The 24399-nt window shown below is 38.3% G+C and overlaps 1 protein-coding gene across 6 annotated transcripts in view; it reads left to right on the forward strand.

The window, feature by feature from the left end:
- USP47 (ubiquitin specific peptidase 47) overlaps nt 1-24399 on the forward strand; it is an 89101-nt gene that overhangs the window by 61440 nt on the left and 3262 nt on the right. For 5 of the 6 annotated variants that reach the window (XM_037899822.2, XM_037899819.2, XM_037899820.2 and 2 more), the window contains 12 exons: nt 858-962; nt 2645-2855; nt 3322-3437; nt 4669-4788; nt 6156-6933; nt 11479-11654; nt 11868-11948; nt 13088-13203; nt 15408-15526; nt 21423-21553; nt 23481-23528; nt 23629-23759. In XM_037899822.2, the coding sequence (XP_037755750.1) occupies nt 858-962; nt 2645-2855; nt 3322-3437; nt 4669-4788; nt 6156-6933; nt 11479-11654; nt 11868-11948; nt 13088-13203; nt 15408-15526; nt 21423-21553; nt 23481-23528; nt 23629-23759 (2132 nt within the window). Of the gene's footprint in view, nt 1-857; nt 963-2644; nt 2856-3321; nt 3438-4668; nt 4789-6155; nt 6934-11478; nt 11655-11867; nt 11949-13087; nt 13204-15407; nt 15527-21422; nt 21554-23480; nt 23529-23628; nt 23760-24399 lie in introns of those variants that run through there. The other variant, XM_043547799.1, reaches the window with a different exon arrangement.

The following is a 24399-nucleotide window of genomic DNA, read 5'->3' on the forward strand; positions in this document are numbered from 1 at the left end:
TGCAGTGACAGCACTGTACAGCCTTAAAAATTATATTAACATGAAACTGTACTTTCACATCTCTTGTTGGTAGATTTTGAAAAAGGATGCATTTTAATATAAAATTTATTTCTTTATATTGAACATTGACCAAATAGTAGACAATCTCTATAGTTCTGGATCTGGCACTTTGTGACTTGTAATTTTAAACCTTTTGTTCAGCAAATACTACTATTCAGTTTCTCTTCCACCTTCACCCCAGTGTTGCCTTTTAAAACGTTTTCAATCAGTTGAAATAAGGCAAAAGCTGAAGAACTGCTCCAGATGTGTTTTGTTTGGTTAGTTCAAGATATTGCTGTCCATTCAAACATAGTTTTACACTAAAAGACATTACAGTATGGTCCATTTATCCAAATGGCCAGGTAGACACCCCAAACTTTCAGATATCCAGGCATTTGGATAAAAGGAAGTTGTATTTTGAGCTGCAGTTTCACTAACATAGGGCTACATGCATGAATCACCTGCTAAAAGGTTCTCAGTTAGCCTCTTAGCACCTGTTAGAGCTAATCAATAGCTTTGTGGTGTTAATGCTTAACACTTAGTACTTTGTTAAAGAATTGAAAACAATTCTATTGAAAATAAATTCAATAACTAACTCTTTAATAAAGTACAGAATTAAAAGAGCAAAGCTGTTGATTAGCATTAATAGGTGCTAAAAGGCTCACTGACAACTTATTAGCAGATTATTGTAAGGCTAATTGGGGTCACACTGGGATCAGATTTTCTGGTAATAGGATTTTGAATAAATGACAGTGTACTGTATTCGCAAATGTGTTTGTGACAGATTAAGGTTATTAATTTTATTCATGTTTTTACAGATAAAATTGTTCTGCATGCATCCTGTGAAACAAATAATGATGGAGAATAAATTAGAAGTTCATAAGGACAAGACACTGAAGGAAGCTGTAGAAATAGCTTACAAGGTACAGCATCAGGCCTGGCAATGTAGCAAAACTGGCTGATGTAATTTGACGGAAGCATAATATTTGTCCATAGTATATTTTTGAATGTTCATATTACCATCTTTGACTGCTCTCTTTTATATAGAAAAGCAGCACAAGGCATTCTATTTTGATACTACTGACAGTTATTCCGTTGATAGCTATGAGGTTTTTGTATAATTGGTGTGGCACCAACACTTCCTTTTAAAAACCAGTTTGACTTCACATACCATATTCCGAAACCTCAATGCCATCTTCGTGGTTGGTTTATCACAAGTGATTTTTTTCTTCTATCAGTGATTTAACTCTAATCTCCATACTTTGAGGAAGTATGACAATTTATAGTAGGATCGCAGTAATAGCGTGAAAATAAATATAGGCAAAAGATAATTGTCATGAAGGCTTCTGAACACTTGATCCAGTGACATTATTCCTAATTCTAGAGGGCCAATGGATGACTCTTTTCAGATAGACTAAAAGAAGCATGTGTTGTAGATGCTCAGATTTCAAAAGACATCTAACTATAAAGGACAACCAGGCCAGGGATGGATTAAGGAAGTCCAGGACCCAAAACATACCAAAACTCCTGTGTAATCTAATGGTGATAGGGTTGCCTGGGGGCAGCCACAATGGAGTTCCATCTCCTTCCTACAAGAGGCAGCAAGGTCAGTCTCTGCCTGCCACCCTCACCTCAGGAAACCCCCTCCCACCACCACCACACACAAAAGTAGTGGTAGCATGTGCGCCCTTCAGTGCTAACCCCAGCAGCTGCGGTGTATCTGCTTTGGTGGATGGATTGGACCTGCTGTGTTCTTTCATTCCTGCCTCTCACCATGTTCTCTGCCAGAGTGGTGTTAGCATGGCCCTCCAGAGCAGGGGGTCTTGGAGTGAATACCCCATTTGAGATGCATGGGGCAATTCATTCCTCTTAGCCTGAAACAGTAGCTCTATGTGCAGATGCTGCTCCATCAGGTACTCTTACATCATATTTTCAAGCTTTTCTTTGCAATCATGGAATAGGAGCTTAGTTTTTTAAACTGAAAGTTCACATTGTGATGTGATCACATGACTCTGTTAATTGGGGCTTACAGTACTTATGCCATGGCCCTGAAGTCACCACTTATAGCCAATATGTAACCTTCGTTGTTGTCCAGACGTTTTTCTTAGATTGTGTCTTCAGGTGCTCAAGGTTCCTATTTCCACAATCACTTCTCCTAACTACTCTGGGTTTCACTTGTATTCTTCTCTCTCGTCATAGTTGCTTTGAGCAGGACAAATTTGTCTTCAACCACTCTGTCTAGTTTGAAAAACAAACCTCAAACGTTCTTCTGTTGGCCTGATAAAAGAAGTAGCATAAGGTTCTGAGCACAGCAGCTCTTTCACTTTTATTTGGGATTATTTGGCATGCAAAGCCATAATCCAAGTGGCGTTACCAGTTAAATACTGTGTGTGCCAAGAGATGTGTGGGAGAAAGGGTAGTGGTAGTAGGACCTTGGCTAGGTCAGGATTCATGTGAGAAGTTAATGCAGCCAGGAAGAACCATGCCTGGATTCTCAAAGGGCTATTGTGGGAGGGGAAAGAAATGCATCGTTAAAGAAAAAATATATATATATACACATTATTGTGAAATAGTATTTAATTTCACTTCTGCATTTACATTCTAGATAATGGATATAGAAGAAGCAGTTCCTCTGGACTGCTGTCGTCTTGTTAAATATGATGAGTTCCATGATTATTTGGAGCGATCATTTGAGGAGGAGGAGGAGGATATACCAATGGGACTCTTACTTGGAGGAGTCAAATCAACATACATGTTTGATTTACTTTTGGAAACAAGAAGACCTGACCAGGTTTTCCAGTGTTATAAACCTGGAGGTAAGAGATATAGTTCTATAAATCCAAAATCAGCTTAAAGTTTATAATGTATGGTGTGGTGGTGATAAATACAAACTCTGCAATGTGAAACAAAAATGCTTAAAAGAGTGTGAATGGATGAGATCTTTTTCTTGAATTAGATTCTAGTAAAACCTGCAGCATTCAGAAGTGTTAACTATTTTAATTGTTACATTTTTATGTAGCAGATGCCGACAGTCTAATTAAAGCAGTGCTAGAAAGCTTTGCTATAATTAGACAATACACTGAATAACATTTTTATCTAGTTGGCATTAAATTAGTTGCTTATCTTACTGCCTGAAAGTAGAATGCTGTGATTGTGACTGCTAGTGGAGTGAGTTAAAACACGTGTATTTAATGATAGTCTTTAAACGGTATACTGTAAACATCACACTTCTGTTTTTTTTAACTGAATCATGTCTTGTACCATATTTTCTCTTCGCTACAGAGGTGATGGTGAAGGTTCATGTAGTAGACCTAAAGACTGAATCTGTTGCTCCTTCTATCAGTGTGCGAGCTTATTTGAATCAGACAGTTACAGAATTCAAGGAACTCATTTCAAAGGTAATTTATTGTTTTTTAATTCAATCTAAATATGAAAACATAGTATGATTTAAATACCATGGGTGAGAACCTCATGTTGCTCCCATGCCTTCAGACTACATAAAAGGGACCCGACAGCCCCATATCCAGCCAGGGGAAGATTCCTATGACACAGAAAATAATAATATGTAGTGCTGTTGTCCTCTCCTTCCCTGAGAACAGCCAAGAATTAGGATAAATCCCTTCATCCCCAGAGCTGAAAGTTCTGTGCTGCCCCTCAGAGGCTCAGCAGGGAATCTCACACTCAGTGTTAATATGAATGAATATATATGGCTCAAATTCCAGCGTAATCCTGAAATCTGAATTTCAGCTTCTAAATAGGTGAGGTAGAATTTGTTTTGTTATGGGATTACTCCGTTTTACTGCTCTTGCAGGTTACCACTTTTGACCGCTTTATATGGCATAGGATTCCTTCATTTGGGGGCTGATTCACCATCGTTGTAGTGGTATAAGACTACAGTAACTCCACTGTCACTATTAGAATTATAGTGGAATAAAACTGAGTTTAGTCAGTCCTTATGTAACTTCCCATATAACTGTTCCTAATATGAAATATCACTGGAAAAAGGAAGGAAAAAATCTCCTGCAAAATTCAAAATTTTGCAGATGTTTCTATTTCACAGGGTTTGAAACCGATCCTGTTTTTGTGTTTGCTTTCAAAAATAAAATTTCACTCAACTTATTTTATCAAAACTCCTTATAGAAAATGGCTGACCAGTGGGGAATACTTGATACTTCAGAAGATAGTCAGATTATGTCCTGAAGAATGAGAGTGGAAAGAATCCAGTCGTCTTAACTTGCACAGCTACAGATATCTAGCCATTTAAAAATTTAACCAACCCTCTTAAAAATATTTGTTTGTTACTCTGACCTCCTGCAGAAATGAATTTCAAAAGTTCACTGCATATCAGTTAAAGGAGTATTTTGTTTATGTTCTGAATTTGCCTTCTAATTTCATTAAGGTACCCTTGTTCTCATCCTGTATGATAAGGTGAAAACAGTGAGACTGAATGGTTTGTACTGTTCCCTTCAAACTTTTTAAACAGTTTAATCAGGCTGATTTAATCTCCTTATTTTACATATTCTAATAATAACCAAAGTTTCTCCTCCCATGTAGTAGCTTTTAGAAATCAAGTAAAAATATTTCTGAAAGGATATTCTGTTTTTCTTAAACTGCATTATGGTGTTGTAGGCTGTACGTCTGCCTGCTGAAACAATGCGGGTGGTACTGGAACGTTGCTACAATGACTTGCGTCTTCTCAGTGTGGGCAACAAAACGCTGAAAGCTGAAGGTTTTTTTCGAAGTAATAAGGTAAGATCTCTGTTTTTTAAATCATTCTTTTCTAATACTTACTTTACTTACTTACCTTACATTACTTAAGTATTGTAAAAGTTAGAAAAATCTATGTAGAACTGGATATATAATTTACTTCATTTTTTTTTCTTCAGACCAAAATCCCCTCTCAGTTTGAGAACCTCACAAATTTTGTACTGTTAAGAAAGCTAGGGTAAGAGAGTTATCTGAAACCAGATGGATAAGACAAGGTTGAGCTGTTTCCAGCATTCTGCAATCTGACTGATCTTCGACATTCAACAGCATTAGTGCTAGGATCTTATGAAGGCAGCTGGGGCAGTCTATTGCTCTCAGACTGGTATAATTTGTATTTCAAGACCCTGGACCATTATATCTGCTCCTGGAAAGGGAGTTCCTTCAGAACTTAAACACAAACAAAAAACCTGTTCTTACAATCTGGTAGCTTTGATCAGAGTATTTATAGTAAATATTTCCAACAGTAGCTTCTTAGTGCAGGTGAGAACTTGAATCATTTTGTATTTTGGCATATGGAGCTTTGTCTTGGTGTCTACTGTTGTGGTGGTTTAACTGGTCACAGGGGACATTTCTTCCATTAATTATCTTCTGGCTTTGAGGCTTGGGATCAAGAGTGGTTTGTTGGTATCAGAACATGTTGCTACATAGGAATATTGCATCTGGATCAGCAGGGGTTTGTGAGGGCTTTGTATTGTTCTGTAGCTGAGCAAAACAACAGTATTGATCAACTCCATAATGAGCTTGCATCAAAGCCTTTTCGTCTGAGGAAATCTCAATAAAGCATGGAAACCTTTGAGGAAGGGAAACAGGAATTCACCTCCCACCAAAACAGCCCTTTGAATCTTAAGATGCAAATAACCTATGGTTTTGCATCAACCATGCATATATTTAAGGGCTTGCACTTTCTTAAACAATATCATAAAATCAAGTAAGAGACTTAGGGTCCCTCTTCCAAAAGGGTCTTAACCTTGACTCCATCATAAAAATACAAGTGCACAGGTGCAGCTTACTCTGTATGCATATTACCCTTCTAGATGTACGAAAGTTTTTTTAAAATTTGGCCTACAATATTTTAGTGCTGGTAGGAGCCCTATCCACCTATTTACAACTTACTTGTAATCTGCCTAGTATGATTATTTAATATTTGCAAAACTAAATTATTTAGCTCTCAAAATGATTAATAAGCTCGGTATCCTTTATTAAATCTCCTCTAAAACTGGGATTTAAAAATAGAGTAATTTTTTTACTGTCATCTTTCCAATGCATTTTGAATACTAGTATATATAGTATGTTGCCTATACTATTAAGTAACGTAGATATTTAGAATAATTGTATGATTTTATATTTAGGTATTCATTGAAAGTTCAGAGTCTTTGGATCGCCAGATGGCATATACGGACTCCCATTTGTGGAAACTTTTGGATCGTCATGCAAACACAATCAGGCTATATGTTTCATTGCCAGAACACTCTCCTGGGTCTCAATTTAAAAGGACAGTCAATCAAAAAGCGAGTGGAGATTCGGGCAATTTGGATGAAGCCTGTGCAAGAGTGAAAGGACCTCTGGGTAATATGATATCTGTAGAGGCTATCCTGGAAGAGAGCACTGAAAAACTCAAAAGCTTGTCGTTACAGCAAGAGCAGGAAGGGGATAATGGAGACAGTAGCAAGAGCACAGAAGCAAGTGACTTTGAAAACATTGAATCACCTTTGAATGAGGTAGACTCTTTAGCATCAGCAGAAAACAGAGAACTTGAAAACCAAATTCAGATTTCTGATCCAGAAAATTTCCAGTCAGAGGAGCGGTCAGATTCTGATGTGAATAATGACAGAAGCACAAGTTCAGTGGACAGTGATATTCTTAGTTCCAGTCACAGCAGTGACACTTTGTGCAATGTGGACAATGCCCCGATCCCCTTGGCTAATGGACTTGACTCTCATAGCATCACAAGTAGTAGGAGATCTAAAGCAAATGAAGGAAAAAAAGAAACCTGGGACACAGCAGAAGAAGATTCTGGAACTGACAGTGAATATGACGAAAGTGGCAAGAGTACGGGAGAAGCACAATACATGTACTTCAAAGCAGAGCCGTATGCTGCAGATGAAGGTTCAGGAGAAGGACAGAAATGTATGTATTCTATTTTATTAAAAATACCTTTTAATCCATCTAGCTTTTAACATGGAGACACTTTTTTGTTTTTTTACAGACTATTAAAATTTAACTAGACCAGGGTTTCTCAAACTGGGGTCTGCAGACCCCTGGGGGTCCCCGGGCCACGCTGATCAATTCCTTCCCCTCCCAGCACTTCCCAGAATCAGGCTCTAGCTCCAGCTCCCAGAGGCTACTGAAGCCAAACTGGGAGATTTTAGGTGCTAAAAGTCTGGAAGCGCAGCAGGGCTAAGGCAGGCTCCGTGCCTGCCGTGACTTTGCGCTGCTCCCGGAACTCCTGCACCCAAACTTCCTTCCAGAGCCTGCATCCCACACTCCTGCGCCCCAGCCTCGTAAAAGTGAGTGAGGGTGGGGAAGAATGAGCGACGGAGGGGGATGGAGTGAGCTGGGGTCAGGAAGAGGAGGGATGGAGTGGGGAGTGGGGCCTAGGGCTGAGAGGGGGACTTGGGGATCCTTGAAAAATTTTAAAATCAAAATGGGGATCCTTGGATTGCTAAAGTTTTTGAGAACTGCTGAACTAGACCATTGAAGCACTCAGTTTTAACACATTTTTTCAAAATGCTTAGCAATGTGGCAACAATATATTTTCATGTTCTCTTGCTAAGCCATGTTACAATACTTTAGCTCTTGTAAGAAAAGTGGTGAAGTTTCCCAGTGAACAACAAAATGACAGTCATAATCCTTCATTTTCTTGGAAATAGCACCTTGTATATATTTATTGAAAAAAATGGCTAGAGGGTAGATGCAATATAGCTTTTCTGACTTCATACAATGTCCTACAACGTGTTTGCTTGTAGCTCAAAGAGCAAATAGTAGTGATAACTTACCCTAACAATTTTGATACTATCATTTTTGTTTTTAAATATTTTTATTGTAAAGAGACTTGAATTCCTGTGGAACAAAATGCATTTTGTTTCCACAGCTATTGATCCTTTAGGTTTCTAGAGTATGTGGAGCTTCACTAACCTCAGGACAGTAGGTTAAGTACAGGGGAATATCTGGTCCCAAATAAAATGATATACCAAATTTGAAGAGTCTAACACAAATGAGTCATATTGCTGTTGATCCTTAACATATATTTTATACTATTTTTTTAAACATATGTATATTGAAAAGAACAAAGCCATATTAGATTATTTGTAGGTGGTATATAATGAAGAGACTGGCACAATTAATAGCAGCAATTAAAGTGAAGAGAAGTTTGGGAAGTAAGAAAAATATAAGATATCTATAGTAGTATAAATTTACGTTAGGATGCTAAGAGATAACCAAGTGAAAATGTGGGTGGTAATGGACTTTTTTTGTGAACTGAAGGATTTTTATGAAACCAGACATCTTGAAGTAGTAAGAATAGAGTAAATAAACTTCCTTTGTAACCTGTAGCTATGGTTTTGATACACAACATTTACTGAACATTTGTTTTTATTATAAAACCGCAATTAGAGAATCATAGTGTGACAAAGCTCTGTCCTTGCCTCTGTGGGTCCCGCGTTTCCTGGCGGATTTCGCTAGCCTCAGAGGCTCACTGTGACCCTCCACGTAACCCTTCTTTCTCTAGAGACAAGGGTCACAGTCTACTGAGCCATTTTCATCATACGCCAGCGAGGGAGGTGAGGAGAAGTTATCCTTTCTTGCACAGTCTGTTGTCTCCCAGTCTCAGTGATTAATCAGGGGGCAAAGGTGGGGGGGGAGCCTGGGCCCACCCTCTACTCTGGGCTCCAGCCCAGAGACCTTAATAGTATCAGCTATGGTAGCTGACCTTTTAGAAACATGACATGTACAATTCCCTGGGCTACTTCCCCCGCAGCAGCCCTCACTTCCTCAGGCTCCACTTCACGCTTACCTCAGGGCCTCCTTCCTTGTGCCTGATATGGTGTGTAATACTCAACCTTTCCAATAGCACAGCTTCCTTCCACAGCTCCTGACATGCACACCCACCTGACTGACTGGGAGGCTTTTAACTAGTTTCAGCCAGCCCGATTAGCTTCAGGTATCCCAGTCAACCTAGCATTCTTCCTGCCTTCTGGAAAGTTCTTAATTGGCCCCAGGTGTCTTAATTGACCTGGAGCAGCTTCCATTTCACTTAACCTGGTACCAGGGATTTGTTTAGCCTGGAGCTAATATATCTATCTCCCACTACTTTTCTATAGCCATCTGGCCTGCTGTCACAATAGATACTGCAGAAGTCAGAACAAAAATTGAAAAATATCTCCCTTTAAAACTTGAAAAGACTTTCTTCCTAATCTGGTTTTGAACCGCTGCAAATACTGATCAATTTTACAGGAATAGGTAAACAAAAGTATTAGTTTCTTAGGTTAATTTTTATGCTTTCTTATTGCATTGTATGAATTGGTGGTATATTGAGGAAAAATTGCTGAAATATATCTTGTACAGCAGCATGAACAATTTTGAAGTGTGTTAAGTTTGGAGTTATGTTTTATACTTAGATTTCTCTTCAGAAAATAACTCAGTTGGAGAGCATCCATAAATTACTTAATGTATCTATGTATTTTCTCCTATTTTAGCAATCATTTGTCATAAGGCCCTTTCACTGTACTTTTTGTTACTTTAGATTAAACCTAGAAAAAGCAGCGCATTCCCACTGTTATATAGTATAGTTTAAAATGCTTGTTTAAAATAGTTTAATTTGGTTTGTAATGTTATATTACAAATAAGCTCCATAAATTGCATCATTCTTTTAGCCTTTATCATTGCTCATGAGAAAGGATACGTTACTGGCAGACGGACAGATCCTCAAATTGTGTAAACTGTCATAGCTTCATTGAAGTCCATGAACTATGACAATTTGTGTAAGCTCAGGATCTGCCCTTGACAGAATTCTTCCTGTCTGGAAATAAGGGACCAATCCTGCTTGCCTTACTTGCATAGTTCCATTGATTTCAGTAGGACAGGTGTTTCACCATGTTGTATTTGGCTCTAAATAAGTGTTCTTGGAGTAATACTGCCTAATGATACTGAGATTGAAGATACAAAAAGGTCTTGAAAAGCTAGTTGCAAGTAGGAGAATTTCTCTGGAGAGTTGAAGGACCTAAATCATCGTTTCTGATCTTTCTCTTTAAAATTATTTTAATAGTTTTTAATGGTTGCAGAGGCAACCTTTCAAACAAGAACCAGTGTAGTGATGCCTTTCTGAACTTGTAAACAGAGTGCTGTAGGGCCTCTGATGTCTCATCACAGCTTTTCAAAATGTTGTGGGCAGCAGTTCAAGTGAGAATAATCTGGGAAGTTAATCTGCTGATTAGGAAAGCTGTGAGTAGCAACTGATGGAGCTGTAGCAGCCAGGGCGAGGTGGGTACAGAAATAGCAAACACATCCATCCTCGGTAGAGTAGAATTGTGGCAGCCCCCACATACACAGTGAAGTAGCTAAGAGGCTCCTGGGTGGGCTGAAGAGAAGGGAAAGCATGCTCCTTTTCTTCCAATGGCAGGGTAATGGGTAGGATTTCAAATTCATGTCTGCTAGCTAGAGACTTATATAAAAGCTGGATGGCATATAGTGTTGGTAACGGGATAGAAACACCTAGACCATGGCTCTAGATCCAGATAAATAGTGATAGGCATTTAGATGTCATATCTTCCCCACCCATAATGTAATCTGTCTGCTCTCCCCACCCCATCCCCACGTCAGGACAGGGCTGGGAGCCAAAGTAGAGCTGGGGGTAGAACAGGACTGGGTGGCGCACCCTGCTGTGCCCCCCTGAACATTCCTCTGCACCCCCATGGGGTGTGTCCCACAATTTGGGGACCAGATCTCTAGCTTTCAGTTAGTCTCCTGAAGTCTGTTTTTCTTACGGTGTAATTATGTTCAACACTGAGTTTCACAAAGCTGCTGTTGGTAAAAGCAATATATTATATGTTGTCTTTATGATACAAAATACTAAGACTTTATTTGGAAAACGTTATTACTACTATTACTATTACTTTTTCCAACTCTAATACAAAACTATATAGAAACCAAAACAGAAGCAGACTGAAATGTAACAGTAAATCGAAGCGCTTATTTCCTGATGGATTTAAATGTGAAGTTGAACACTGAGCAAAGGAACCTTCCTATTGCCACATGTCTGCGATGCATCCTGTCCACCCATAGAAATTATTAGGATATTCTAGAATAATTCCCATAGGGCTTAAAAATGTGGATTTTTAGATAGAATAAATTGATTTAGTTACAATCTTGTATAGTTTTCAAACTTGTAAAATTCCAAGAAGAAGAATGATCTCATGGTTAGATCATTAGCCTGGGACACTAGAGACCCAAGTTTAGTTCCCTGCTCTGCCAGAGACTTCCTGTTTGACAGTGGGTAAGCCATTTAGGTTCAAATATAGATAAAATGTGAATAGGGACCTGGTCCATGACTGGCACTCTTAGGCATTGCTACTATACAAATAACTGTGAACAAGTATATGGAAACATGGTTTCACAAATTAAGTGGGCACTTTGTAACACAAGGTTGGGTTTTTATTTTTGTTTTTTGTTTTTTAGGGTTGCTAGTGAATGTTGATAAAAGAATTACGCTGTCTGCCTTCAAGCAAAACTTGGAGCCCTTTGTTGGAGTTCTCTCCTCTCACTTCAAGGTCTTTCGAGTCTATGCCAGCAATCAAGAGTTTGAGAGTGTTCGGCTGAATGAGACACTTTCATCATTTTCTGATGACAATAAGGTTAATCAAATGAGCTTTTGAATAATTAAAAACTTATACAATAGAACCAAATTTAGTTGGCTGACTAGGCAATTTTTGCAGACTAATTGGATGTAATTCACTACCCTACTTCATGGCATCCTTGCTACATTGGTAGTGTTAATGCAATGTTAGAAGAGAACTAACTTTTGACTTTTAATATCAGTTCTGATGATTATTCTTTTCAATTAATAGATAACTATTAGACTTGGAAGAGCACTTAAGAAGGGGGAATACAGAGTCAAAGTGTACCAGCTCTTGATAAATGAGCCAGAAGTAAGTAATTTTATATTTTAAAATCTTCTAAAAGTAGTGTATGAAGACACTGAAATATGCATTAGTCTTAATTTTCCCCAAAAAAACCTTAAGGGTAAAATTCCCACTAAATTTTCACTTTTCAGTCCGTGCATTCTCTTTCCCGAAAGCCTCCCTAACTAGACAATGTACATTGAAAGAACTCTCTGATAGGTGTCATGTTTTCTAATAATGTAGTGGTAGAATATTTACTGCCATCAGATACTGCAAAGCAAAACTTGTCAGAAAGTTTCAGTAATTTGAATATGGTGATACAGCTGTTTGCACTAGACTAGTCTTGTAGTAGTGCTAGAAACAAAAGTGACTGTCTTGTAATAGTTGATTAACATGTTAAGTACCCATTTGATACTTAAAGTACAGTTAAGTGACTGTAAAAATAACTTTGTAGAGTCCATGTTTTGTCTCAATTTCCACATAAAAATTGCATTGTTTACAAGTGCACCCAAGTTGCGCTTTATTTACACGTGTAATAAATACACTGCAGTTTCATCAGTTACTAGTATGATGTGTAAGCAGAAAAGAACAGCTGATTGAATAATGCATGAAATGAAATTGATCACTAACTTAAGATCAGACAATGTTTTGATTAAAAATCAATTTCCAAATAGGAACAGCTTTCTTCAACAGAGGAAGAAGTCCTGTACTATGGAGCCAGTAAATTGCACATTAAAAATAAAGAAGGATGGCACCAGTGTGGTGACAGGACTTATTTAATTGAAAAATAGCTTTCTAAATAATTTTAATGCCCATATATCTATTCTATTAGGGAAAAAGGCAAATGCCACCGTCATGTTTTATAATGTTTCTGAAGTTTTAATAATGTACACAATATCTAATTCTTAACTACTGTGCCTTTATTTCAGTGAAGTTTCCGGTTTGTAAATAAACTGGAAATAAGCTGCAAAGAGCTACTAATGAGAGCAGCCTGTTTTGAATCAGTTTAATTGAATATCTTGCTCACACAAAGTTCTCAGCTGTCATTTTCTAGGGTGATGGAGACTGAGCAAGACTACAGCACGAATGAGAGATACTGATTTCCTTACTCTTTTTGTAAAGAAACAATTCTAGCACTAATAAATGTATATTTGTTTTGTTCACAGCCATGCAAGTTTCTTTTAGATGCTGTTTTTGCTAAAGGAATGACTGTGCGTCAGTCAAAAGAGGAGCTACTTCCTCAACTCAGGGAGCAATGTGGATTAGATCTGACTATTGACAGGTAAAGAACATACAGTCAAGATTAAAACTGCTGGATTAAATAGAACTAAGAGTTCTTCTGTTTCCGTTCCTCAGAAGCCAAGAGGATCTGCTATAAATATTAGGAGGAAATTTTGTTTCTCCTTTATGGGAGAAAGTATTAATATAATCAGTCCCAGCTAGTTTTTAGTGGTTTTTTTGGAGGTGGTTGAAAGGTGATCAGTTATTGTGTTGTCTGAGCCAAACTGTGAATATAAAAGATTAATTTGTGGTAAATTTCTGGCCTTCATTCCATCTGGAAAGATTGAGGGAGTGCTGTTTAAATGGAAATGCCTTTGTTTGAAATGGCTTACCACTGCGATCTATAAGTTCAGGTCTGTTTGCACTTCTATTCTGTCACAGTGGTATTGCCTGTTGGCTTAGTTAAAGGTAACAGTACTTCTCTAAAAGCAGAAAAGGGAAGAAAAGAAAAACACTTCACAATAAAAAGACTAGTCTCTGAGAGATACAGTCCAAGCATTTCTGTGTAGAAGTAGAACAAATGCTGCTCTGTGGCATTGCTCTGACATGTTGCCTCTTCTGATTTTTCCATACACTTTCACCTCTTGCCTCAGGGCTGGAGGAGATCTGCAAGATGAGCCACGTGAGTCAGACATCCATCCTCTAAGTATCTCTCCTGTGGGTTTTTTTTTAAGAAGAAAAAACGTGTTTAGTGAGGAAAAGCTGTCGGTAGAGCTTGTGGGGAGAATAACACCACTATTTTTTTTTCCCATTCCTGCTTAAGAAGCCATTCTTCCTTCCCATTGTCCCTCTCCTTATGCACCCCATGGATTGGCCAGATACAGTCATCGTCCCATATTCTCCTGCGCATGTGTACTCCTACTAACAAGCACAATCCTTCCTAGAGCTCCCCGGTATATGGCAGCTTTGCAACATCTCCTTATCAGCACTAGGTTTCAAAAGCCATAATTGAAACCTCTCTGAGTAACCCACCTACAGATGAGAGAGAGTAATATTTCAATATTGTCAGAAAATAGAAGTATGATGAGTCATCTCAGAATTCTTTGGTATGTCTGGTTTAATTTAGGCTCACTTATTCACACACAAGAGTCTTGCATTAAGAGACCTAAATAACATACAAAGTATACTCCACTATTTCATATCTACATGAGATTTCACAGTGTATTTGGTTATGAACTTAATAAACTTGCTGCTATTTTCCCTTTTTAAGAATCTTGCAATTCATAGTAGAGCACCAGTTATACAACATTTAAACTGCTGTTAGAGTATATGGTAGATAACCTGTAGTTCTGCTGAGCGCTTCACATGTCTGATAGCTGGAGGGCATACCTCAAGCAGCTTAAATTTAGCCATAAAATAACAGTTTTCTCGAAGACCAGCTTGCTGGCTAAAAGTAGAATTATGTTCTACATAGATCATTGGTCCCCAAGCCAGCAATTTCAGGGTCCTCTCAGAAATCTAATAGCTGAAGACTGAAGTCCAGGACTGCCATATTGGGTATGCTGTAGAGGAAAATTCTTAAACTCTTAGGTGAAGGAGAGACTGCTGTCTAACAACCAGCTCCAGTGGCCATGAATGACAACATTGATGTGCTTAAGGGTTCACATTTCCATGCAGCCACTTGAGGGAGTGACGGTATACTGTTAATTTTATAAAATCTCCAGATTGGAATTTTTAGAAGCAAGAAAAGTCATATTTACCAATAAAGAGAGAGAAAGTTTGGTCATAGCTGAAAATCTTGGGCCTCTTGCAGGAGTGAAGACCCTGTGTGTGGCTGGGAGCAGAGTAGGGGTGGTTTGTGAAACCTCTGTGTGTTAAAAGTACATCTGTATTGCAGTCAGGAAATGTGATTGCAGCATAGATGTACCCCCACTATCTTGATCACAAATAGCAGTGAATCCACAGAGGCACAGATAACGTCACAGACTAGCCACACAAGTACATACGCAGGGTCCCTGGGTACATGCTTGGGCAGTTAGTCTGTGCTGCTGCGGCTTCACTTACCTTTTTAGCGAACTAGCTCTTTCAAAGCTAGCTTGGGTATGTTGCAGTCATGCCTCCCAATTGCAGTGTAAACTAAGTGTCATGATTTTGTGACACCTTTCTCCAGAGCTCAAAAAAAAAAAAAATTGTCATAGAATCCATTGCCAATGTACGTTGGTATCAGTGAACAAAAACTTACTGTTTTCTTAAACATATTTATAGGTTTCGCCTACGAAAGAAAACCTGGAAGAATCCAGGCACTGTATTTCTGGATTACCATGTCTATGAGGAAGATATTAATATTTCAAGCAACTGGGAGGTCTTCTTAGAAATACTTGACGGTAATAATACATTGAGAAAAAGTTAGAGCCCTAACATTTTGTTTCAAAATGAATTCTATCTTCTGTGAATATATGCATTTTTTGTATGTCAGTGGAATAGAATCCTTCAGCTAATAACAGCATGTTAAATATATATTTTTGTTGAATGTTGGTTTATTGAATTATTTTAGGTTCACTGTATTCTACATTCTATACTTTCCTGAAGATAATTAAAACTGCACTTCAAGATTCTTTTTCCATTTAGTTGTAGTATATTTTCTAGACCTGAGGACTCAAATGTAAGCTAAATGCAGCCTTCTGAATTGCACACAGAAACTTACCAGCCCAGGCACAAAGTCTCCCTTGCCTGCGCATACAATGATGATTAAAACAATTATACTACTTTAGTCGATTTTCAAAAATTGACTTGCCCAAGAGAGCAAAGGAGTAGAATTTTTCAAGTGTGGGGAAGTAGATAAGGGGATTCAGATTATTTATTCAGACCAGTGGTGCTAGTGTGATCAAAATGGGATAATATAAATTGCAAAAGGGGGTAAGGTAGAGGGAAATTTTTTTTTTAAGTTAGCCATGATGCAGTGCCTGCTTTTTTTTTGTAGTTCTCTGTGGAGCTATGTGATGAAACCTCACATGTTCACAGTCCTCTGGCTTTAGTTTTGAAAAATACTGGAGTAGTTTTGCTCATAGTTTCTTTGCAAACTTGGGTGTGTGAGATATAATTACAATCATTACACCTATATGGATCTATGGCTCTTTGTATCAGATGCTGGGAATGCAGCAGTGCCTACACTTGAGGTTGCAGAACCGTTTCCATTCTAAGTGGTAACTTTCAGTTCATCTTGATCACCTTCATTGGTCTCATATAGATTGCGCCAGTCACAACATGTCTTCCATTCTTCTCTTTTCCTGGCCTTCCTTCTGGGTGCATCCATGACTTTTCACGATAAAATCTTCCCATCTTTTTTAGAGGTCAGCTGTTTTCAGTTCCCTTGGGTACCACTCAGCAACAGCAGTAGTTCATCAATTGTCAGTCAGCCTAGCTAATTCCCAGCCTATTGCATTTTATTATTCCTGCTTTCAACGATGTCCTGCGCTCCACTCTATCTGATCACTTCACTGGGGACTCGGTCGCGGATTGAGATCCCCAGAATTCTTCTTTCCATCGCTCTCTCCATGACAGTTGTTGCTCCTCAGTCTTCTTCAGTGCCCATGTTTTGCTGCCGTACAACATTGCTGGCAATACTGTTGATTTGAAGAGATTGGCGCATATTGCCTTGTTGATTTTTCCTTGGAGAATATCCTCGATAGACTTGAATGTGCGCGCCAGCCAGCTTGCTTTCTTCGCATGAGTTTGCCTTCCTGATTGTGGTGCATGTTAATTTTTTGGCCCAAATAGACGTATTGTTCAACTTCTATTTGTTCTCCCTTGACTATTATTTGGGCTTTTGGCAAGGCATTAGACTGCATACATTTTGTTTTAGAGAGGTTCATTTTCAGTCCAACTTGGTTCCTTTCTGTGTCGAGTTCTTGCAGCATTTTCTGTAGTTTGATAGTGTTTTCGGCAATCAACATGATATCATCCGTGAATCTGAAGTGGTTTAGCAGCTCTTCATTGACACTGATTCCACCTCATCCACCTCATTACAATTTTGAGGCAGGCTGTGAAGAGTTTTGGTGAAACTACGTGTCCTTGCTTCACACCTTTTTTGACTGGGATGCGAAGGGGAGTGTTGAACAGAGTTATATCCATAGTGCAGTGAGAGTTTGTTTCCTTTAATAGTTTGGTGTAGTTTGTGTTGGTGCCCTGTTCAGCAAGAGCTTTCAGTGCTATATAGATTGCTACGCTGTCTAACGCTTTTTCATAGTCAACGAAGGCAATGCATAAAGGAATTGTTTTCCTTGAGCACTCCAGTAGATGGTTTTGAGAAGATATAGTCCAATGTGCTGAAATTCCTTTGAATACCTGCCTGCTTTCTTGGATGCTGCTCGTTCAGACTCTGTGAGAGTCAGTTTGTTGTTGTTTTGGTGAATAGCTTGTAGACATGTGAGAGTAGTCACATTGGACAATAGTTCTTTAGCTCTTCACGATCGCCCTTCTTGTACAACAAAATGGTGTTGGACTCCTTCCAGCTGGATGGTATATTCTGCATTTCTAAGTAGCAGCAAAACCTCTGAGCAAGGATTTTCCAGAGGTCTTGGCCTCAGCTCTTATTTTGATTGTCAGTCTGTCTTTTCCTGGAGCTTTTCGTTCCTTCATTTGGTAAACTGCATGTCAAACTTGGCTGACGAGGACCGGAGTGTGTGCTCATTGGTCTGTTGAAGTGTTCACAGTGGGACGTTTATTTGAGGTGTGAACAGTTCGGTGTAGCAATCTTTGCAGACCGCTTCCATCCCTGCCTGTTCTGTCAATTATTGCTTTTCTGTCCTTCTTGTTCAGCGCCATTATTGACGTGTATAGCATCAGTTTCCATTTGCATTTTTTTAGGCTTCTGCGATCTTCAGCTGTCTTTAAGAGCCTTTCATTTCGGTATTTCTTGAAGTCTTCCATTTAGTCATCTTATCAGCTTTCAGGCAATGTGTAAAATTAGCTGAGAAAGAGAAACCGAAAAGAGTCAAGGGAAGAATCTCGGAGGAAACAAGGAACTTGCTAGAGAAGCGGAGGAATATAAAGTGAAATGATGGCAACAATCTCTCTCCTCTGCAAATTTTCAGTTGTTTATATTTTTTCCAATCTTTACAAATTTCAGTCAATTTTTTTTTCAGTTAGGGAGCAAATTTTTGATAGGTTGAGCCAAAACTGTTTAACCATTTTCAGATCTAAGAATGAAAAAAAATTCCCACTCTTAGTCATTATAAAATACTGACTTTTTGAACAGCTCTGGGATGTCAATGGTGGAAACTTGAAATTTGGCAAGCAGATAGTTGCAAATGTGCCTTTTTGGGATCTGGTGAAAGTTATTTTGTCAGAGTTACAGAGCTTTTAAAAATGTGCATGCATGTTGGATTTTGTAATGCAATCACTTAATGGCCTGCCAGTATTGGTTCTATATACAATCTGTTTAGGAAGGCGAGTAGACAGTGCTGTTTTCTCTGAGATATCTATCATTGCCTTAGGAAGGAGTATGGACTCCAAAAATATTCTGATGCCTTTCATATGATGTAGACATTCACTCTCAAACTAGTTTCTATTTGCATCAGAACAAGATGACATAATGGATCATAATATTAAGATCATTCCATTCTTTTCTTGTATGTTTTGATCAGTGGTGAAATACTTAATGTTTTTATTTACAATGTTATAATTTTGACTTCAGAATTAGTAACGCTTTGAGATGAAAAGGGAAAGTTCACATCTCTCACAGGTATTATTTTAGGATGTCTACAAGCGCTCACAGATATTTGCATCACATTTTTAAAGTTTTCTTCACAACCGTAAGAGGTAGAGGCTTAGTTTAAACTTTTGGAGCACAATATTGCAGCCTTCAAGAAAAATATCAGTCTGTGAACTGCCCCAAAGAGTTAAATGAATGAGTCAATGGCTCCTACCTCGGACGCAGTAGAATTTCTTATTTTTTTCATGTTCTTTTTTTAAAATGTGAAATTCCATACAAAAAGGATTTCTATACTGAAGCACTCAGGAGTCAAGGTGCCAGTGCAGTCTGAACTTAATGTCCGTGTGTGTGTGCTTCCCCAGTTGCCTTTGATTTAGGGCTGTTGATTATCGCAGTTAACTCACGTGATTAACTCAAAAAAATTAATCGCAATTAAAAAAATTAATTGCCATTTTAATCGCACTGTTAAACAATAGAACACCAATTGAAATGTATTAAATATTTTGGATGTTTTTCTACATTTTCAAATGTATTGATTCCAATTTCAGTATAGAATACAAAGTGTACACCGCTCACTTTATTATTTTTATTACAAATATTTGCACCAGAAAGTGAGAACATGGGACTTTTGTAGTCAGCATTGCAAGGTATTTACACGCCAAATATGCTAAATATTAATATGCCCCTTCATACTTCGGCCACCGTTCTAGAGGATATGCTTCCATCCTGTGATGCTTGTTTAAAAAAACAAAACAAAACGCTTTCACTGCAGCTTTGACAAAACGCAAAGAAGGCACCAATATGAGATTTCTAAGGATAGTTACGGCACTCAACCCAAGGTTTAAAAATCTGAAGTGCCTTACAAAATCTGAGAGGGACTAGGTGTGGAGCATGCTTTCAGAAGTCTTAAAAGAGCAACACTCCGAAACTACAGAACCCAAACCACAAAAAAAGAAAATTAACCTTCTGCTGATGGCATTGGACTCAGAGGATGAAAATGAACATGCGTCGGTCCACACTGCTTTGGATTGTTATCGAGCAGAACCTGACATCTGTATGGAAGCATGTCCTCTGGAATGGTGGTTGAAGCAGGAAGGGACATATGAATCTTTAGGGCATCTCGCACTTAAATATCTTGCGACGCCGGCTACAACAGTGCCATGCAAACGCCTGTTCTCACTTTCAGGTGACATTGTAAAGAAGACGCAGGCAGCATTATCTCCTGCAAATGTAAACAAACTTGTTTGTCTGAGCAATTGTCTGAACTAGAAATAGGACTGAGTGGATTGTAGGCTCCAAAGTTTTACATTGTTTTATTTTTGAATGCAGGTTTTTTTGTACGGAATTCTAGGTTTGTAAGTTCAACTTTCATGATAGAGATTGCACTACAATACTTGTATTAGGTGAATTGAAAAATACTATTTCTTTTGTTTTTTACAGTGCAAATATTTGTAATCCAAAATAAATATAAAGTGAGCACTGTACAATTTTTTATTGTTACAATTGAAATAATATATTTGAAAATGTAGAAAACCTCCAAAAATATTTAAATAAATGGTATTGTATTATTTAACAGTGCGATTAATTAGTTTGTTTAATCGCAATTTGTTTAATCGCTTGACAGCCCTACTTTTATTATATGATTACATACTCTTTTTTTCCCTCCATTCCATTGCTTTATTGAGTTTAGGTGTTTGGAAACAGAATGAGACAGAATTTTGTCGTGAATTAATCTGTTGGTCTGAATAACATAGCTGGAGTCAACGTACCTTAGGTCGAGTTACCGTGGGGTCTACACTCGGGCGGTCGACGGGAGAAACTCTCCATCAACTTATTTTACTCTTATCATCGGGGGTAGAGTACAAGGGTCGACTGGAGAGCGCTCTGCTGTTGATTTTGGTGGGTCTTCAGTAGACCCGCTAAATCGACGGCTGGTGGATCAATCTCAGACCGTCGATCCCGACTGTAGTGTAGATGTAGCCTTAGTGTTTGACCATGTTAAGTCACTTACTCTGTCTCTCTGTTCAATATCTGTTAAAATGAGTGTCATACTTCATGATGTTTTGAGAAAAAATTCATTAATGTTTTTTTTGAGGCACTTAAGCATTCTATTGATTAGTGCTATAGAAAAGCCTATACAGAGAAAATGTTATCTTAGTGAAAGGCTTGGATGGTATGCAGAGAATGAGGCATCGGGTCACATACTGCAGCTAGAAAAGGAAATACAGAACTGCTATCTTGTTCAATGACCACTATCCATCTTGAGCACTAAACAGGGTTGGAATCCTGTGAAAAAGTCACTGTGCAATGTGTTTATCATTGTGTGTGTATATATACAAAGGGGTGCAGAGAAGATTATCCAGGCATATTAACATTGCAATTTCCTGACTTAAGTGCTTCACTTTGCAACCTTTGATGGTTTTAACCTTTTTGTATGTAATATATATAGCTATAATACACTCAGCACACTCCCATGTTTGTGTGTGCATATAATATATGTTAAATTCCTCATTGTAGATGGAATAAAAATCTATGAAGATCTCAGAATATTCCATCTCTTTTTGCAGAGGCAGAAAAGATGAAATCTATGTCACAGCTTGCTGTTCTATCAAGACGATGGAGGCCATCAGAGATGAAGCTTGATTCCTTCCAGGAAGTAGTTCTGGAAAGCAGCAGTGTTGATGAATTAAAAGAGAAGGTGAATTGATTTTAGTAGTAAAATGTATTCAAGCATAATTTTAAAGTAAATTAAGGCCACTTTAATTCCGAATAATGGCATGAACACAGGGATTTGATGCAGTTTAATTGCAATGATAGTTACAAATCCCTGGTCAGCTGCAAGTGGCAAAAGACTATCTTGCATGTGGATACCAACTGAGATCCTAGTAGTAGCTAAGGGTTAGGGTTTCTTACCATATATAACTCCTTGATGTTGAGTGTCAGAGTTGCCAGGTAATGCTCTGGAACTACTCCATATGAAGCCAGTCAGGACTCTCGGGGAGCATATCTCCTCTCTTTGAGCATACTGTCGCCGGGGCAAGAAGCTTACACAGCTTCAACCTTCCTGAATCTGACCTTGGAGCATTCAGCATGCTCTTCCAATGCAATGCATGTCTTGCAGTGAGTTTGCCCAGGCGGGGCTCCTGTGGAAGCCAGAGGGCCCTGCACCCCAACTCCGCAGTCAGACATGTGACTCTCAGTCAGCCAGTAAAACAGAAGGTTTATTATTCGACAGGAACACAGCGTAGAACAAAACTTGTTGGCACAGAAATCAGTGACTTTCATCCAAGTCCATCTTGGATAGACCTGGGCCAGAAGCCCTAGACTCCCACTCCTCCAGTCCCCCAAAGCAAACTGCCAGCTTGTTGCTGCTCCTCCTTCTGTTTGTCTCACTTCCCAGGCAAAGAGTCACATGGTTGTCACCTGGTTGCATCCCCCTTCTGGATCTCCGGTTACGAAGGGCACTGGTCATAGCATAGGTGCAGACAGCTGGAGCAGTCTCACCTGCCCCAGAGGTCTCAGCCAAAGTCACACACCGCTGTTCCCACCACTGAAGTATTGGTGCAGCGCACAGGGAAACTGAGGCACACACAGTATTCATGCAAAACAGCAAAACTCACATAGGCTCACATACAACATAACAAGGGAAAATCCCCACTTTGTCACATCAGAAGTTCAGTTTTCTCATGACTGAACACAAATTGTCTTCATCTAACACAGAATGCATTGGCCTCCTTGTTAAGTGTGGTAGTCGGTCATGAGCTTGTAATGCTTATATGCCAAGCTATGTACTGTCTTCCTGTGTGCTTTCAGGTGTAAATCAAGTTACTAATGATAATGGATCCTCTAATGGCAATGGGTCCTACCATCTCCAAGACTGCCTTTTTCACGTAGTGTCACAAAATCTGTGGTTGGCTGCTCTTGCTGCATGCCTTCAGAGTTAATCTCTAGGGAGCAGTTGGCCCCATGGTTTTTATGGCCTCATCTCTTGAACTTGTTCCCATCTGCACTATGCAAAATCTTGAATTTGACATTTAAAATGTGGTACAAAACAACTTTTCAGTCAGTTCTTTTATTTTAGCAGAAGTTAATTGGTGGATGGTGGGGATGATATGATTCATCAGTCGTTTAGCTTTTGTCAGGTTTTTTGTTTTTTATTTGTATTGATACACACATAGTTGTATAAATAAAATGGTTTGTAATATTGAGAACCAACTCTGGAGCCAAAGATGTAATATGAGACCTGCAGTCACTTTATATCTTGGACCTTACATTAACTATGTTTCTATTTAATTTTTTCTCTCTCCACCACGCTGTTGGAAATTTGATATTGTATAAGGGTCTCACAGAAGTGTCATTTGTGACTCCTCTGTCATGTACCAACTTAATTGCACTAAAAAGCATCAGCTATTTCCTTGGGATAACCACTGCTTAAAGAAGAATTGCGAAATATGGGATATTTTTTGAATTCATTTTTGTGTCATTGATGCGTCTGAATTTCTTGCTGGCCTTTACAATTTAACGAAGACTTACTGATGTTCATATGCTTCACTGTATGATATATTGGCATGAAACTCTTTACCTCACTGAAAGAAATTAATGCATTGAAAATGTTTGTTTTACAGCTTAGTGAAATAAGTGGAATACCCTTGGAATATATAGAATTTGCTAAGGTAAGTAGTGTTATGTCTAAATTGTAGATATTGATTTGGGGGTGCATATATCGTTATGCCGTTTGGATGATTTATTCACTAAATAATTACTTTTTTCCAGGGGAGAGGCACATTTCCTTGTGATATTTCAGTACTAGAGATCCACCAGGACTTGGACTGGAATCCTAAAGTGTCTACGTTGAATGTCTGGCCTCTCTACATTTGTGATGATGGCGCAGTAATATTTTATAGGTATATATTTTATTGTAGTATAATCAACAAATACTCTATGTATAAATAAGGTTCTAACAACCAACAGAAGCCTGAAAAACAGTTCATGCTGAAAATTCTGCTGCTGTTTTGAAGAAAAATGTCCACAGTGGGAGCTAAAAATAGAAAATCAAGCATAACTGACTCTTTTTTGAGGCACTTCAGTTATAAATTCGTGTTAGACCTTAATTTCTATTTTACTAATATGTGCTAAATAAATAGTAAGCATTATGCTTGGAAATAAGTGTGGATTTCAGAAGTTTTGGCATTGACTTCATTGTAGCCAGGATTTCACCTTTTGTGTTGAATTATGTAGCATTTGCTTAATATTTTACATTAAGCAGTTATGAAAATAAAGTAGATAATATCTTCTTGTTTTAAGGCATTTTTGCTGTGACATTATTGAATTGACCTTACTATATAGTATATGTTGACACTATGATAAACATGTGAAATTGGAAGCCATTCTAAGAGATCACGTAATAAATGGAAGATTTTCTTCCCTAGTAGTACTAGTTTGAAAAATATTGACCTAACTACTTATTCAGGGCCATTGCAACCTGTCTGGCCAGCGTAAATGCTTTTTGTGCACAACACGTCCATATCTTAAAACTGAATTATA

This window comes from Chelonia mydas, chromosome 6 (genome assembly GCF_015237465.2).
Source record: "Chelonia mydas isolate rCheMyd1 chromosome 6, rCheMyd1.pri.v2, whole genome shotgun sequence".
Lineage (NCBI taxonomy): Eukaryota > Metazoa > Chordata > Testudines > Cheloniidae > Chelonia > Chelonia mydas.